General features: G+C 38.9%; 1 protein-coding gene across 2 annotated transcripts in view; it reads right to left on the reverse strand.

Annotated features, from left to right (window-relative positions):
* furinb (furin (paired basic amino acid cleaving enzyme) b) overlaps positions 1 to 17,885 on the reverse strand; it is a 182,075-nt gene that overhangs the window by 39,953 nt on the left and 124,237 nt on the right. For both annotated transcript variants that reach the window (XM_012853286.3, XM_021311003.2), the window contains exons 7-8: positions 14,533 to 14,621; positions 2,712 to 2,884 (exon numbers count right to left, since the gene is read on the reverse strand). In XM_012853286.3, coding sequence (XP_012708740.2) covers positions 2,712 to 2,884; positions 14,533 to 14,621 — 262 coding nt within the window. The remainder of the gene's footprint in view (positions 1 to 2,711; positions 2,885 to 14,532; positions 14,622 to 17,885) is intronic.

A 17,885-nucleotide genomic window follows, 5' to 3' on the forward strand; every position in this document is an offset into this window, starting at 1 on the left:
GAGTAATTCTGTCTTGCACTATGCAAATGAAGCTGTTTTAAGGGGGTGTTTGGGGATTGGCTCCCTCCATTCAGCTCATCTTTGGTTGTGGCTGACTGGGATTGTAGTGCTGACCCTTCAATCCAGAATGGCAGCTGACTGTCACACCTGCTGTTAAAGCCCGGCCAAACTGTCAGTGAGTGGGAGTGGTGATTAATGTGAGCGGCTTGCTAACTTAACTGTAACTTGTGTTCATAGCTTGTCTTTTCTTTGTTCTGTGTAGTATTAGGGCATTGTGCTACAACTATCCCTCATGTAAGACTTAATTGCCTCTTGCTTGTGATTTGTTTAAGAAGTCTACAGAAGTGACAGGCATTATTGTTCTTTGAAGCGGGGGCCACAATTATAACATTGTCTACACATTCTACCACTCGTAGGTTACTTTGTTCTTCTATAATAAAGGCATGTGGTTTAAGGGTGCTAACTGCTTCTGTATGTTGATTTGAAAAGATTAATGAATATTTTATCTTAAATTGGAGTTTCTTGTTGCTGTAGTTTTTTTTTAAAATACAAGTAGTACTCTTCCCTTTTGTCTTATTTGGATATGCCATCTACAGCACAAGAAACAGGTTTTCAACAGATTCTTTTCCATTGTACAGTCTCATATTTTTCCAAACACAAATTCCCACAAATTCCCATAGGAAAAGCAGGAGCAGGCGGGCAGAGCACGAACAAAGAAAACAGAAAAACCTTCCATTTATGAGAAAATAGTGATTGTTTTGTTGAATTGCAAAATGTTCTAGTGACATTATGAAGAAGCCACTCAATGCTTTAAATGACTATTTCAGAGGTTTTAGGCTTTGTGTTTAAACTTAGCCTGTTTTCAGGTTAAAATCCAGCTGGCCCCCATCTGCATGTCGGGGAGAGGAAACCCACAGCTCATTTGTATACCGCCTTGGTGTGGCTCCGCGCAGGCTTTTGTTATGGGTGTCATCCAATAAGCTGCGTAATTGAAAAAAAAACACATGGCTACTTATGCAGCTACTTAACACTGTTTTGATAAAGAAACAGTTTCTGTGTCTGGTGAAGATGGACCAAGCTGAATGGTTCGCCCAAGAGCTAAATGACAGCGCAGTCAGCACTGTGGGAGCACATGTTCGCCAGGATTCCAACGCCGGTCTTGCTACTCTGAATCAGGATTCTCTGATTCAGAATCAGAGAATCAATACACTTGATTCTCTGATTCTGATTCAGGAGTGATGAAGTGGAAAATATGGCGTCTGTGGACTTCAGAGAACATTCCTAAATTCCAGCTGAAGTTAAGCGAAGATGAGGACGATGAAGAAAGCTTTGGACTCGAGGCAGAGGAGCGAGAACGTAAGATATCAGATGCCAGCACATTTGAAGTATGTATGTATGTATGTATGTATGTATGTATATATGTATGTATGTATGTAATGTCAGTTTTATGCACACCCTTTCAAATAAAGTGTTACCAAAACTTAAAACAGTTGACATTGACCAATTGTGTAAATGTGTTTAAGTTATTTTACTTCGTTTTTATACAAATGTTTGTTTTGAATTCTCAAGGTATCAGGCTTTAAATGTGAAAACTACTAAAACCATAGCATGTACAGAAGGACAGATGGCAGAATGGATAAGTGCATGGATAGAGGGATAATAAAACAGTAAAAGACAGACAGACAGATGTTGATGGTTCCTTTATGAATTAACTCTTAGCACACCCTGTTTTTCATAACCTCGAGAAAAGCATGCTAAATTGCTTAAAAGAATTCAAGACCTGGTAGACGAAGCAAAAACTGGCATTATGGCAGCTATGTGCATCGTATATGCATAAAAAAACTCAGTTTAGAGCAATCCATTTATAGAAATGTGGCTATTTCTCATGCACACAGTGTAGTTTAGTTTTCTTTTCACTTACTTTTTCAGACCTAGTGAACAATTTAAAGAAATGCCAGAGTCTTCCATACATTTTAAGATTGTGGAAGAAGTCTGTATGAATACATAAGCACTGGTTTTCTATCAGCCTTTCATGGTATGTCCTCTCATCCCCTTCCAAGCGGGGCTGGAATATGACGTTTTTAAGCATTTCAGATGCTTGGCAGTCTGCAACACTCTTTCTCATATAACTCTTCCATTATAAACTAAGAGGTTTTAGTGTGCAGCAGCTTTTCATTGCAGGTAAGCCAGCTTTGCATCCAAACTCTTGTAAAACAAGGTTGTTAGCAACCTTATAGGATTCCTGTATCTTTTTATGGTAGAGCTTTTACTTGCATTTGTGGATGCAGCAAAAATATATGTTCACTGACAGCGGTTTTCAGAAGTGTTCGTTAAAGCATGCAGTGATTTCATCGACAGAATACTGTCAAAATCTGATGTAATGCTGCGTAAGAGCCTGAAGACTGGAAACAATCAATTCTCTGAATCTTTTATTGGATAAGAACTTATTACATTCCTTGCTATTCCATGTTTCAAACGTTTCTTCATTTGAATGATTAAACCTTTATTGCCAAAAATGTTACTTACCCCTTTGTCACATGACTTAAAGTTCATTTTGAGATATTTTACCAGGTGTACCATCCGAACTAAAACCAGTTTAGTTGATACCATTTCAGATTTCTTGTAAAATGTTTAGCTGGCATTAAATCTAAAATGTTCCAGCTTTTTTAGGAACAGAGTTGTACACTTTTACAGTTTATGTTCTAACCAACCTTGGTTATTCCTTGAAGAAAAGCTTCCTTGGCCAGTTTGGCGGGGCCATCCAGTGACTTGCCGTCATCCTCCGGGCCCCAGCTGGCACTGTAAATGTGGATGTGCTGAGGGTTAAGGCTTAGAGAGTGAGCCTCCACCACGTCTGTCACCTCCCCATCCAACATACGAACTCCTGTGAAATAAACAGAAAATGCGTCACAGGTAAGGTTGTTAAAGTGGAGAAGCTGTGAATAAAGGGTTACAGTATTACAGCAAATATGTGCAGACAAGTGAGGAACCATGAAAATCTAAGGAAAACAACGAAGTAGTATCAGCGGCATAAATTGAAATAGAAAGAGCAAACATGTCATATGGTGCAGGAAGACCACAACAGGAAAAACAAAAAATCCTAAACACTTGTGCCAGTGTAAAAGTATTAGTTCTGGATAACAAAACAATTTCAGTAATTTATTAGAAGCTGAAAAATGTCAATAATGATAACGGCAGGCTGTACCTAGGAATACAGGCAGTTCCTAGGTACACCAATAATCAAGAATTTTTACTAGATGGGGGAGCAATTGCAAATAGTAGTGTGGACTTGATTTGCATTGTTTTCTGGTTGTACTTAAACATATTTGCACTTTTCATCAGTGAATCAATATATTGTTAATTGAGAAAATGCCATTATTAATCTATAAAGTCCTGTAACTTTTTAGGGAATTCAGACGTAGGGTACCCTACGTCTCACCCTATGCCTTCTTGGCCTAGGGGCTGCTGCTTCTTCCTTCACTAATGACCTAGGGTAATGCCTTGTGTCTGTCTGCCAGAGATTGTTGCGGCCTTCTGAAGCTTGGTCCACCCATTCTTTGCTGAGTGATTTGTGTTGTGTGTGACGGGTCTTCCACCATTCTCACCACCCTTACAACTGTATTCTCACCACCCTTACAACTGTGTACATCCAGATGACAAGCTCACTCACAAACACCAACTCAACACAAACACACTTATTAATTTTGTTGTATGTACCTTGTATATATGACAAATAAAGCACTTTACTTCACTTTATTTCCACACATCCCTCACCCACCTCCCAAGACACATACACACACACCCATGCTCCAACACAAATAATTCAAATGGCTGAAGGTCATACAAACAAAGGTCACTATTACATCAATGTGGCCAGCCTACTTTGATCCGGAGTTTAATAAAGTCAGTCATGTCACTAGGATACTGTCTTGAGGTACATTTATTGTAGAGGAAACCTGGCCATTCGCATGTGGGCAACCACCTTCTCCATATGGTATGTCTGGAATGCCACAACGGGACATGTGAAAAAGAAAAACAAACACCCCTAAACTACATTTTCAAGAGCATTATTAGAGAACTCTGTATCAGGAAGTTTTCAATAGAGTAGAAACAGTTGCTCTGTTTCATACTTTTGAATTTACAACCTCTATCATAAAACGTGCTGAAAAATGCTAGCTATCCTAAATGTGCAAATTGCTAATACAAGATGCTGTAAACAGTTTGTAATGTCGACTCTACAATATTTGTATTTATTTCAAAACATTAAAAAAACCTGTATTTATATTAACTGGTTTCTCACACATGAGGCATATTTTCCCCTCTGCTTCTAACATAAATAATATATAAATGCTCATTGCAGGAATTCTAGAATTAATATTTCAATGCTGTTCTTGTATGTTTTTAAATACATTTCTGATTTGTTTTGAACCTGCTTGTGTCAGCTTTAAAAACTCTAAGATTTGACATGGAAAATTTGAAAATTTCTTCCAATAACAGCAGACAAAAGAAATTAAACGGCTGAGCTTTTAAGGATTCTGGGCACAAAGCTTTACTCACAGATGCTGCTCTGAGGAACACAAACTGATTTTTACTCTCATAAACAACAATCCAGCTGTTTGTTAAACCAAGGAACGCTGTTTCTCCCCCCTTACAGAAGATACAGGGATGCAGGGAGATAAATTGACAAATCTGATAAACCACTGACAAAAAAACCCACTTACAGCAGGCATATCCAAAGTGCAGCCCTGGGGCCATTTGCGGCCCTTGTACAGATTTTGTGTGCCCCCCCAACAGCATTTCAAGAAAGATTTGCCCCACCAGCATAGGTGGCTATTGCAGATGGGAACTTTTAATTTTGAATTATGCCAAAATTATTAGACAAGGTAAAATCTTCCAATTCAAAATGTTAGGTACAACATGAAGCATTTGTCTTTTATGGACCAGGTTTTTACATTCTCTTTAAGTTCTTAGTAAATAGGACAACTATCCAATGACTTTTACTCATATGCAGACTATGGTGCAATACAATCTGCTTTAAATTTATTTATCAAAACTCACTAAATAATGCAAGTGTTTTCAAGGAAATACTGACCCAAGTCTTGTTCTTATATTGCTAGACCAAAAGAAAATTTATTTTCTTTTCAACTGAGCCTAAAATCATTTGCAAGTGGATTGACCATTTAATAATAATAATAATTGAACTTTATTGATCTCACAAAGGAGAAATTCACTTCTGCATCTTAACCCATCCCCTAGGGGAGCAGTGGGCTGCCACTGTGCGGCGCCTGGGGAGCAGTCAGGGGTTAAGGGTCTTGCTCAGGGACCCAGAGTGCCGGCACTGGGGATCGAACCGGGTACTTGCATCCTTCTCTGAGTGCAAACGCGCTGCTCTAACCACTCGGCCACGACCCCCCCGGTCATATGCCTTAATAAGGCATATGACCTTCCGATCTACAATGATTTACACAACCCTTTCCTACAGAAAATCTGACTCATTTTGTTTATTTAAAACGATTACATTTTATAGAGGTAATTTTTTTTTTTACAACATAATTGTTTGGTTTTTTATTCATCTTTTGGCCCTCGGGTGCTTTTGACTTGATAATTTTGTCCCATGTGCTGAAAAGTTTGGACACCCCTGGCTCACAGAGAAATGGGCCGAACCTCCAAGAGACCAACATGTCCACAGGGTAGCACTAAACGTCACTTTTCATCATACCTGAACGCAACACGGTCTGCGCCTTTGAAGTTCCCAGCCTCAGATCACTCCTCTGAACATTAACAGCTGTAGAAAGCCATGAAATGCACCACCCTGAAATAAGGTCCATTACTGGCCGGGGGCCCGTGAACATCATAGGCAACATTATGAGTGACGACGGTCACATTAAGACTTTTTAGACAAAGTAAGCTGGTGGGGGAGGCAGACAAGGCAGCGATTACTCCGCTGGTAAATCGGTGTAGCGTGAGCTTGAACACCAGCGAGTATGTAAGAAACATAGATGGGTAGCATAACGTGCATTGTTTGCTTTGCGATCGTAATGCGAGAGTGTTACGGCAGCAGAAACGATGATTACTGTCGCAACAATTCCCATCAACGTCCTGCGGTTTTACAACGCCGTCTCCAGACGCTGCTGGGCGATCTCTTTGCAGCTACAGGGAGTTACGGAGAGAAGGGGATGCAGCAAGTGTGTCTGTGTGTGTGTGTGTGTGTGTGTGTGCAGACACAAGGTAAACAAGGTAGGAAGTAGATGCAAAGGAAGTCAAGTAGGGTCAACTGTACATTTTTCAGCCCAGATCACTAATCATCATTACTTCTTAAGGACACACACAAACACATCTTAATCCTTCGGTCAAACCCAATTGCTTCTCTCTCTCATATTCAAAACCCAACCCAAACGCAGGACATAAGCATCTGGGAGGAAATCACAGCTGTTTATAAACAATCCACTGACCCCCATGACGTGAACAGATTCACTGAGGAGTTATTTATGAGATCAGGGCCAATGTGTGGTTCTGTCGGGAGATGAATGGTAATTAAGACAAAGAAGGGGAGTTATGAGTAACATCTGTGAGCGGGATTGCTCAGAGCTGCACAGGCTCCACTGAGTCTTGTTGGCTGCCATTTCGGCAGTGACAGATTGCTTCATGACAAAAGTTACTAAAAGCCTCCTCGGAATACTCCATCAAGTATAAAAATGTTCAGGAAACAAAGCAAACAAAGACAAATGCTTAATTTGTGATTGACATATCATCTCTCTTAATACAGATCATTCCACGCTGGCAGGTTTATTGCGTTTTGAATAAGCGGCTGTGCTGAGAGCTCGAGCAGCTTCTTGGGCAGGTGATTTACAGCCAGATGTCCGCTGCATTGTGAAGTCATTTTTCTTGGCATCAACCAGAATTTAAGACACTATTCTGATCTGTGAGGAACTCGGCTAAACTCTTTGCTAAAATTGAATTAGCTTTTTATCTAATAAATAAAAGAAAGGTAGAGGTTTGAGCCAAACACTTTAAATACAGTGTTGTTTTTGGTCCCCCATAAATGTTTGGGATCACCAAACCCACTTTAAAGTCATGCCTAGATAACCTGAATAAAAGCAAAATATAGTTTTGAAATTATGATTTTATCTGTAAGGGAGGAAAATGCATTTAAATCAACCTGGCCTTCTGTGAAAAAGTAATTGCTCCCAAAGCTAATAACTGATTATGCCACCTTTGAAAGCAATAACTACCATCACACATTTGCAATTACTGTTTTCAACACAGCTGTGGGGGAAATCTTTGGCCCACTTTTTGTAAGTTCAGCCACATTGGAGGGTTTGACCATAAACTATTCTAAAATATTCTTTCTTCTCCTTTGTGGTAGACTTCTTGGTGTGCTTTGGATAATTGTTCTGTTGGATACCCATAGTGCGATTGAGTTTAATAGTTTAACCGACAGCCGGATGGCATTCTCTTCCAGGAATTTCTGGAGTCGAGCTCTTTAAACTTGTTCCAAAGTTTGTGTCACGGAGTTAAAATCTACGTCTTGTTGAGATTTTTTTTGCCTCAGCCACGGCAGGAGTGATGAGAACATGTTAACAGCGCAAGAGATGTTTAATTGCAGGGACATCATTTTTATAGGTTTGACTTCACCCTGACCCCCCGCTGAGGGCGGCTATGTCAGCTTTCAGGCGATTCCCGGCTACAAGCGCTTTCAGTGGGCACCCCTGCGAAAGTACCCCGCTGGTCCTCCCGGCTGTTTTCAGTCTGAAAGGAAGACAGGATTTATCAGCCTTCAGTCTGTGTAAAATGACAGAAATGACCATGACCTGGATGACTGAGAATCTTCACCAGTAAAATGACAGAAAGGCTTGGTATGTCCACGGATCTGATATGCCGTGTCTGGGTATAGAAAGCTGAAGTGTCCTTTCTCTTTTCTTTTAGGCGTGGTTCATGGTTTGTTCATGGTCCATTCACAGTGGTCCTTAATTTCTTATTGGTCCCTAATATCAATGTCTTCGCTCTTCAGTTTTTCTGGACTTCCTTGGAAAAAAAAGCCTTCTCATTTCTGCTCGCCCCTCAGCCAATCACTGAAAAGCAGTGTGTTCACTCAAAACTGCTCTTGAGTCCGCTCAGATTGACCCTGCCAATGAGTAGAGCCGGAGAAAGCCGGTGGAACTCGGGCTAAAGAGAGTGTACACACACCTTCCCATCATACTGCAAGTACTAAGTGTTAATTTCACAAAGTCAGTAAATTATGTGTGCAAAAGGGCAGAAATGTCTTCAAATGACTGATGAATCTGGGGAGTGAAAGGCTCCCACATACTTAGGCGTACTGCACGCATACCGTGAGCTGGACAATATAGAAAAAAAGCATGTCAAGAAAATATCCGTACTGTTATAGAAATCATATTGATCGATATCGATAATTCTCAAAAGAATTTAAGTGCAGCCCTGGCCATTTTATGCTGTTGCTTAATTACCTATTTTTAGATACAGAACACACAGGTGGTGAATTCAAACTCAACCCTTTATTCAACCAACTTTTTACCAAAACAGCACATTTTTAAAAAAGAGAAAAAGAACACGTGCTCTTTGAACTCTTTGAAGGGGGCCTAGCCTGGTGACGGAGCTAGGCCGTTATGAATATTATCATGTGATTTGAGTGACAGGATGCCAAGATGGCAGCCCTATTTAAAAATATAGTTTTACTCCAAATAGACGTGTGTTGGTACAAAATTCTTAGTGATACTTCAAGTTTGCCGTTATATAATGAATGATAAAAGAACATTTCCAGGGTTTTGCTTATTTAACTAAGGTAAATTAGACTTTCAGTGATTTGGTATATATTTTTCTGGTATCAAAAATAGTTTAATAATCTGATGGTTTTGACTGTGACATAAAGCAAAAACTGAAGAAATTTGTAAAGGGGGCAAATACTTCTTCACAGTATTGTTAAGTGGGCTGACTCTCAGTCTGAGGTGTGACAGATTAAGCTCAGATTCCTTGCTCTATCATACCATAACATATAAACAATGGGTTTACATACCCTGTATCAAAACTTAAAGAGTCTGTCCCCTTCTTAATATCCTCAGTATTGCAGAAATGCCCTGTAGATGGCAGCATTGCTGTTTCTTCCCATTCACAAATCGATACCTTTGCTAACAATGTGACTTCCTCATTGCGTTCTGCATTAGACAATGTAGCTCCCTTGAAAAAGAAGGTGATTATTCACAGGAAGCTGGCTCCTTGGTTTAATTCAGAGCTGCGTTCCTTGAAGCACAATGTTAGGAAATTGGAGAGAAAATGGCGCTCTACACACCAAGAGGAATCCTACTTAATCTGGAGGGACAGACTATTGTTGTATAACAAGACCCTCCGCAGAATTAGAGTAGCATATTTTTCATCATTAATTGAAGAGAATAAAAATAATCCTAGATTTCTCTTCAGTACAGTTGCCAAACTTACCCAGAGCCACAGCTCTGTTGATCCATCCATTCCCTTAGCTCTTAGTAGTAATGATTTTATGGGATTTTTCATGAATAAAATTGATGCCATTAAAAATAAAATAATTGGCATCCTCCCAAACATGATTACCTCGTCCTCAGTAAGTGAGGCAGCATTGGAGGAATCTTTAGAATCTGCGCAGTGTTTGAACTGTTTAGAAGCAGTAGAGCTTTCTGAGCTATCTAAAATTTTAGCTTTATCTAAACCTTCTACCTGTATGTTAGACCCAATCCCAACCAAGTTGTTTAAGGAGATATTCCCTTTGATCAGTGGCACTATTTTAGACATGATTAATCTATCCTTAGTAAATGGATATGTACCACAGGTTTTGAAAGTAGCTGTTATTAAACCTTTACTTAAGAAACCTTCTCTTGATCAAGATGAGTTAGTAAATTACAGACCTATATCTAATCTTCTTTTCTTATCTAAAATTCTTGAGAAAGTAGTTGCTAATCAACTTTGTGAACATTTACAAAGTAATGACCTACTTGAGGAGTTTCAGTCAGGCTTCAGAGCTCATCATAGCACTGAAACAGCTCTGGTGAAGGTCACTAATGATATTCTCATGGCCTCAGATAATGGACTTGTGTCTATACTTGTCCTGTTAGATCTCAGTGCTGCGTTTGATACAGTTGATCACAATATTCTCCTACAAAGACTTGAACATACTGTAGGGATTAAGGGAAAAGCATTAGGCTGGTTTAAATCTTATCTGTCAGACAGATTCCAATTTGTTCATGTTAATAATAAATCTTCCTCAAACTCTAGGGTCACCTGTGGAGTACCACAGGGTTCAGTCCTTGGACCAATTCTCTTTACTATATATATGCTTCCGATTGGCAAAATTATCAGACAGCATGGGATTAATTTCCACTGTTATGCTGATGATACTCAGCTATATTTATCCATAAATCCTGATGAATCCAATCAATTACTTCGACTGCAGTCATGTCTTGATGACATCAAAAGCTGGATGACTTTAAATTTCCTGCATCTAAATTCTGACAAGACCGAAGTTTTAATCTTTGGGCCAGAGTCCTCAAAAAATAAACTTCTTAACCAATCACTTAATCTGGGTGGCATTAACCTGGCCTCTGGTAATAAAGTAAAAAATCTTGGTGTTATTTTTGACCAAGACATGTCATTTAAATCCCATATTAAACAGGTTTCCAGAGTTTCCTTTTTTCACCTCCGGAATATCGCCAAAATTAGAAACATTCTGTCCAGGAGTGATGCTGAAAAACTGGTCCATGCATTTGTTACTTCAAGGCTGGACTATTGTAATTCTTTACTATCAGGAAGTCCACAAAATGCAGTTCAAAGCCTTCAGCTGATCCAAAATGCTGCAGCAAGAGTTCTGATGAAAATCAACAAGAGGGATCATATTTCTCCAATTTTAGCTTCCGTTCATTGGCTTCCTGTTAAATCAAGAATAGAATTTAAAATTCTTCTTCTAACGTATAAAGCCCTTAATAATCAAGCTCCATCATATATCAGAGCTCTGATTACCCCGTATGTTCCTAACAGAGCACTTCGCTCTCAGACTGCTGGTCTGCTGGTGGTTCCTAGAGTCTCTAAAAGTAGAATGGGAGGCAGATCCTTTAGCTATCAGGCTCCTCTCCTGTGGAACCAACTCCCAGTTTTGGTCCGTGAGGCAGACACCCTGTCTACTTTTAAGACTAGGCTTAAAACTTTTCTTTTTGACAAAAATTATAACTAGTGACTCATGTTACTCTCAGCTACCTTTATAGTTTTACTGCTATAGGCTTAGGTTACTGGAGTATATCAGGATCTAATTTTCTCACTATATTGAGTTCTACTGTTCTTCAATTATGCATTATGTGTTGTCATTTCTGCTTTAACTTTCTGTTCTCTCTCTTTTCTCTTCATAGTAGGTACACCTGGTCTGGCGTTCTGTTAACTTTGACATCATCCAGAGAAGACGACTCACCTGCTACTACCATCTAATGTAGAACAGATTACTAGATCAATGTGTGCTTCTGTGCTTTTTTGTTTCTCTTGTTGTGTCTCTGTTCTGTCTTCTGTAACCCCAGTCGGTCGAGGCAGATGACCGTTCATACTGAGCCCGGTTCTGCCGGAGGTTTTTTTTCCCGTTAATGGGTGGTTTTTCTTCCCACTGTCGCTTCATGCTTGCTCAGTATGAGGGATTGCAGCAAAGCCATGTACAATGCAGATGACTCTTCCTGTGGCTCTACGGTTCCCCAGGAGTGAATGCTGCTTGTCGGGACTTTGATGCAATCAACTGGTTTCCTTATATAGGAAATTTTTGACCAATCTGTATAATCTGACCCAATCTGTATAATATGATTGAACTTGACTTTGTAAAGTGCCTTGAGATGACATGTTTCATGATTTGGCGCTATATAAATAAAATTGAATTGAATTGAATTGAATTTACATACATGTGATGAAACTGAATCTGTAAAAAATGAAACACAAGTTGGGTGATGAACAAATACAATCAGGCAGAGGGTATTTGTTGCAAAAACTCATTAGACTGAGACTTTTATTTTCAGCATCAGTGAAGTTGTGATCTATTTAGCCAACAAACAACTGCAGCAGCTCGTGAGTCGCTGGGCCTCTCAGTGGTAATGGTTTAAGCAATATTCATTGCATCCTACAGCCTCGCTCTGTGTTGCAGTCACACTTCAACTGCTGAAAAATACAATCACCCAGTCAGTACCCAGCTGCCTATGGCGCGTAAAGCCACATTAAAGATACCGGCTATAAAAGCTACCACTGTCATTAATAAAATGTGAAGAGAGACCTGCTGTATAACTGTGCTTATGAATAAAGTTTTAGATCCCAGCCAAGAAATCAGCATCTCAGTAAATTAATGCTTTATTGTGCATATCATTTCTAATTAAATAATATCAACCTTGTTTAATATAATAATTTAGTTGTTACTTCTGCCTATTAAATGCAGTGCCTAACATGCTTAGTGGCAGCCATGGTGAAGATGTGTAAAGAGCCATAAATATATTTCCCTTCTATTGCATTAGCATAATCTCAGACCGAAAAAGGGTAAAAAATTACAATATGGATGCATTTATGCAGTGAGAAAAGAAGAAGAGATATACCAGAGCCACATTTATTGGCACAATTCCTAAAATAGTATAGAATAGTATAAATCTACCTGAAGGAGATTTGGTTAATACCTAACTTTTTTTTATTATTTGATCAGTTTTAGTTAGTAATTTGTGACAAAAATGTCACATTAAACAGGGACACATTTCTTTTAGCCATGTTTAACAGTCAGAAAAAAAAACAAAATAATATACCATTTAGTGAGTCAACAGGGTGTTTATTTTTATGAGTTGGGAAATGGCTGTAAGAAAATAGTTACTTGCCAAAACTTGTTGCTATTTATGGCAATAATTAAAAAGTTTAAAACAACTGGGACTGGGACAAACAAAGCTGGGTAAAGACCCAAGTTTATAATGCCACCATGCACAGTAAGCAGGATCGTAAGGGAAGTGAAAACTCTCCAAAGCTCACTGTTGGAGAACTCCAGCAAAGCATCTTGGAGTCAGCAAATCTCCATTGCAACAATTAGACACTATTTCCATTCAAAGCAGTAGTTTGGTGGCAAGGAAGAAGCCTTTTTAATACAACATCTCCTGTCCAGGTCACCCTTGTAAATGAGATTTTAAATTAGTATTTCCTAAAGAAAGTAATAATAACCTAAACAACTGCTCGGTTTATAGATATTTTGGCAACAAGAGGCAAACAGAAGCATGTCATGAAGAGGACCAGACTGGGATAAACAGATTTTAGTTTTAAATAACTATATATCCTGTGGTGGCTTACAAAACACCAGCTCCATCTGTCTAGACTGCTAAGAAGGAGCATAAAGCAGTCAGCAAGCAAGCAGAAAGCACACTTTGTAAACACTGTGTAATTTGATGAAATCCTGCAATGGAAAATCATAATTCTTGCATCCTGCTGTTTTTATGATAAGGACCTCTGGTAAAAACTTTTCATTTACAAAAATGGAAAAGGTTAATGTTTTTTGAAATACAACATGTAAAGCTTTGTAAATCAAAGACCTAAATGTGTGCATCCTGTAAAACTCAGGAGGTCTGCTTAAGAGATAGTAATTTTATTATTAAAGATGTCATTATTCTGTTATCACTGCTTATTTTTAGTCCGTGTATCCATGTGCTTTCATTTGCTGCTCACTTTGCTGCTGATACACCAAACGTTCTTCAATAGGAGAAAAATAAATGTTTAGCTTAATAGTTTCTAATCCATGTAACTTTGTTCTTTTAAATGATTTTTCTTTTTCTTTTTGCAGCAACAAGCACTGCAGGTGGGTCTAGGGTGAAACAAAGGATATCACTTATGGAAAAACATTTCATGTCCTCCATTTAGCGTGGGCGAAGGATAGGTGATGTTGTGGGCCCATTTGTCGTAGAAAGCTGTGGAAACCTTGTTAGAGTGCATGCATCATGGAATCTGATACCCTTTCCGTACGCAGATTAGCTTGGCTGCTTCTGACAGACTTCTTGGTTGGATAGGGGGTCCTGTCCAGACCAGAGAGGCACCTCCGTCCACATAACTGGCTACAAACTGGCGTGCGTGCGCATATGAGCAAACATAACCCCTGATAGGGTATTCGTCTTTGTGCGGATGTAGCCTGAAAGAGCACGACATTTCAGACATTTCAGTCCCCAGACCTAAATCCATCAGAGAACCTAAAGGATACGCAAAAGAGAAGACAGCACAACAGGGAACCCAGGAACCTGAGCAATCTAGAGATATTCTGCAAAAACGCATGGTCAGTAAGGACTGTACGAAGCTTTAAAAGGAGACGTGCCAAAAAGTGTGTCATAGGAGACTTATTAAAAACAATAATCTCTTAGCAGGCATTTTTTACCAACTGAATAAATGTGCTTGTATTTAATTGTGGAATTTTCTAAATTTCTCTGTGTGAGGTTATGTGCCTGCAATAAAAGATGAACTTGTTTTAAGGCTTTTCTCTACAACTTTATGTTTATAAGAGGAAATGCTCTCACTCACCTCCAATTTTTGCGTTATAGGCCACGCCTGTACCACAAATTCCGTTGTTTGCTACAGCTGCAACTTCCCCTGCGCACCGTGTCCCATGTCTGTGAGAGAAAAAAGGAGATTTCCATGAGAAGATATAAACTGAAGGAACCCTATAAATGAGAAGGCAACGAAAATAAAACTCTAACATCACATAGATTACTGCTAGATACACTCAGCTACAATGACACTTTGCCAATCCATGAACTGTGCAAAAATTAAAGGGTTTGCAAGAGATAAAAGACAAACACTGACCCAGAGCTTCCATTTTTATGAAGAATGTCACAAGTAATTTAAAGATTCAAGACGGCAAGACGATTTTTTTCTTTTTTTTCTTTTTTACACCAAAAATACCTCATTGCTCTGCTGCGCTGTATTAAACTTTGCCATGAAGTTCAAAAAATATGTATTATCCTAAAAAATTTGAACTCATCATCATATGCAAAAGAAATTCAAACTGGATTTTCTTCAGACCTTAAGTTTCCAAGTCAACTTACAACACAAATCGTTAAGTTTGATAAGAGAGTTTTTGTACTTTAATTTTGCTCTATCCTATTTTCAAATACTTTAGATAGCGAGACAGCTAAAGTTGCGCATACTAACTTTTGTTTCAGCATGTGGTGACAACTGAACAGATGAAATGGGTAAAAAACATCAAGGGAGTCATCCAAAAACTGGAGTGACTGAATAATGGATTTAGAATTTGACAGACATAGTTTCAAAAAAAGTTCAAGTTTCAGCTGTGTTGATTGGTTTAAAACCTGTGGGAGGCAATTTCATTGGTAACTTGCTCTTTTATCAGAGCATTAAAATGTAAGCTCTAAGTACTTGTCAGAAACCCCGAAGCTAAAATATTTAGAAATCTCCTGTTAAACACAAGCAGTTCAGGGAGCTCTTGTCTCCAATCTGGTTCAATTTCTAAGAGAAAATATTGGCAACCATTTCCCCCGACATGAGGTTTTAGGGAGGAATCCTCTTCCAATCAGAAATAATGCTGGGCAAACACACAAAGACCCATCAAAAACTACCCCGTACTTTGACAGAAACTGGCCACAGGCCATCCAAAATGAAATATTCATTATTGGTGTACTTGAATTATTCACAGCTCTTCAATAAATCTTTCATCCATAAGTTTTAGAGATCAGGCAGGTTTCCTGGAGAGAATCATCTAGCTATCAAATTTACCAACACTTCACACACACAAAACAACACTGTGATAGCTTGGCATGACTCTCCAAAACCAACGGAAAGTCAGAGCAGAAAAGGATTTCAGGCATCTCCCTAACGTCTGGACTTGAAGAGATGTGTTGAAACGGCATATATATGGAGGCTAATGAGCATTCGGCATTTAACACAGGTCATTAAGATTATTTTTTGATAACAGTGCAGATATCTGATTAAAAAGTGGGTTTTGCGTCGTGTTTCCAAAGATGTGCCCTGTGAATGTTATTTGAACAAAGGTAATTACATTAACGATACTGTTTAAGACGAGCCAAGAAAATTACCTCCGTATTAGACGAGCCAAAGAAGATCACCACTCCTTTTGTTCTCCCAGCCTCCCTAATGATGAGGCAGAGGACAAAGCCTTTTCTCAGGGTCGGCGCCCAGCAACACCTCCAGCTGGAATCCTGATTAGACTGTACAGCTCGGTGATGTATAATGAAGGTCTGAACTCAAAAACCTTTAGCCAAGGAATTTATCGCTTTATTCTACCTCTCAGTTTTTGTTGAAAACCCAAGAAATCAAATGTGTGAAAGAAAAAAGCTGTGGCTGCAGCTGCTCTAAAAAAAAAAAATACTTTAAATTTTAATCTGAGCTGTCAACAAGCAGAGGCATTAAAATGATTTTTAAAACATGCAATCAACTTGCCTGACAAGGCTTATTTTTCAATGACATATGTGCCCCTACGCCACGACCTCCGCACATATGGCAGAGTGTAATACATCATGGATGCAATTAGAAGCTGATCATTCTGAACAAAAGGTTAAATGTTTCACTGGAAGCTATTTCATACTGCATTAATATCAGCACTTGATAGAGATTTGACATCTCCGCTGAGAACAATCTGTTTTCCCATGGGTGAAATCTGTTAGACTGAGAGGACAGTTGAGGAGAGGCAAGAAAATGTTTTAAATGAGCATCATCAAAAAAAAGAAGAAAAAAAAGAAGGAAAAATAGAAAAAGAGAAGCATGTGAAAACTGTTGATTTTGGAGAAATAGTCTCCAGAAATGTTCTTTTTATGCCACTGCATGTGTATGGGAAGTGGCAATCAGAGTTTTCAGAGGATAGCCATTTTTCACTGTTTAATCAGAGACAGACCTGCCCACTCACTGCATTTAGGACCAGAATGGTGGGTCTGATAAATGTCTAGCATCTTTGCAAACTCATCTTTAAACGAAAGACATGTTATTATGTGTGGAGATGTGCAAAGTGGGTGGCGAATGACGCTTTTCTATGCTTTAAATCAAAACATATTGAGCCATAAGTCCGGATATCACAGTTTTCTTTTCTCCACGGAATAAACATGAGTAGAAAAGTGTTGGAGCATCTTGACGAGGATGTCAGCAAACAGTTTCTTATCTTATCACCTATGTTACTATATCTGGAATAGTTTAATTAGTTCACTTAAATTTTAGATTTGTTTAATTTAAATTTTGAGTATTTGAATTTTATTTAGAGGAGCAAAAAGTAATAATGGCACCTAGCGTTTGAAATCGGAACAACACACAAACCCTTCAGAAAGTGCGCTTGGCGCAGGTTGCCAAGTCAAGAGAGATGAGGAGGTTGCGCAGCTAATTTCAAGATAACGAGTGAAGCCAAAGTAAATTGTTATTGTTCAATAAACAGCTCTCCCACAGAGATTAATTTAACCAGATTTGTGTATCGCTGACAGCAGCGCGACCAGCTACCTTAAACCGGGGACAGCTTTTGCCGGGGGCAGGTCATCCAAAATGGGGACTGTCCCCATTTATTGGGGACAACAGCCTATGCTGCGGTGGAACGCAGCCAAATACACTTCCTACCGACCCCCGCTGAATTTTTACTTACGCAGAATAGGTATATGCTGTTGTTGTCAGAGTGGCTTTAGGGATTTAGGTTGATTGTACAGTAAATTTCTTACTTGTTGCTCCTTTAAGTTAGTTAATCAAGTGAAACAAAGTCTTACTGTGAAGTATGTGTATGTTTTGTAAAGCGCATATTTAGTGGGATAAACATACTTGCATTAACTTCGGTTTTACATCAGGAGAGAGATACTTCTGATGTAGATTAAAGGGAAGGTGGCTTTTTTGAAAATGTGTTGTATTCAGGTTTTCTTGTGTGCACT

Source organism: Fundulus heteroclitus, chromosome 2, assembly GCF_011125445.2.
Source record: "Fundulus heteroclitus isolate FHET01 chromosome 2, MU-UCD_Fhet_4.1, whole genome shotgun sequence".
Taxonomy (NCBI): domain Eukaryota; kingdom Metazoa; phylum Chordata; class Actinopteri; order Cyprinodontiformes; family Fundulidae; genus Fundulus; species Fundulus heteroclitus.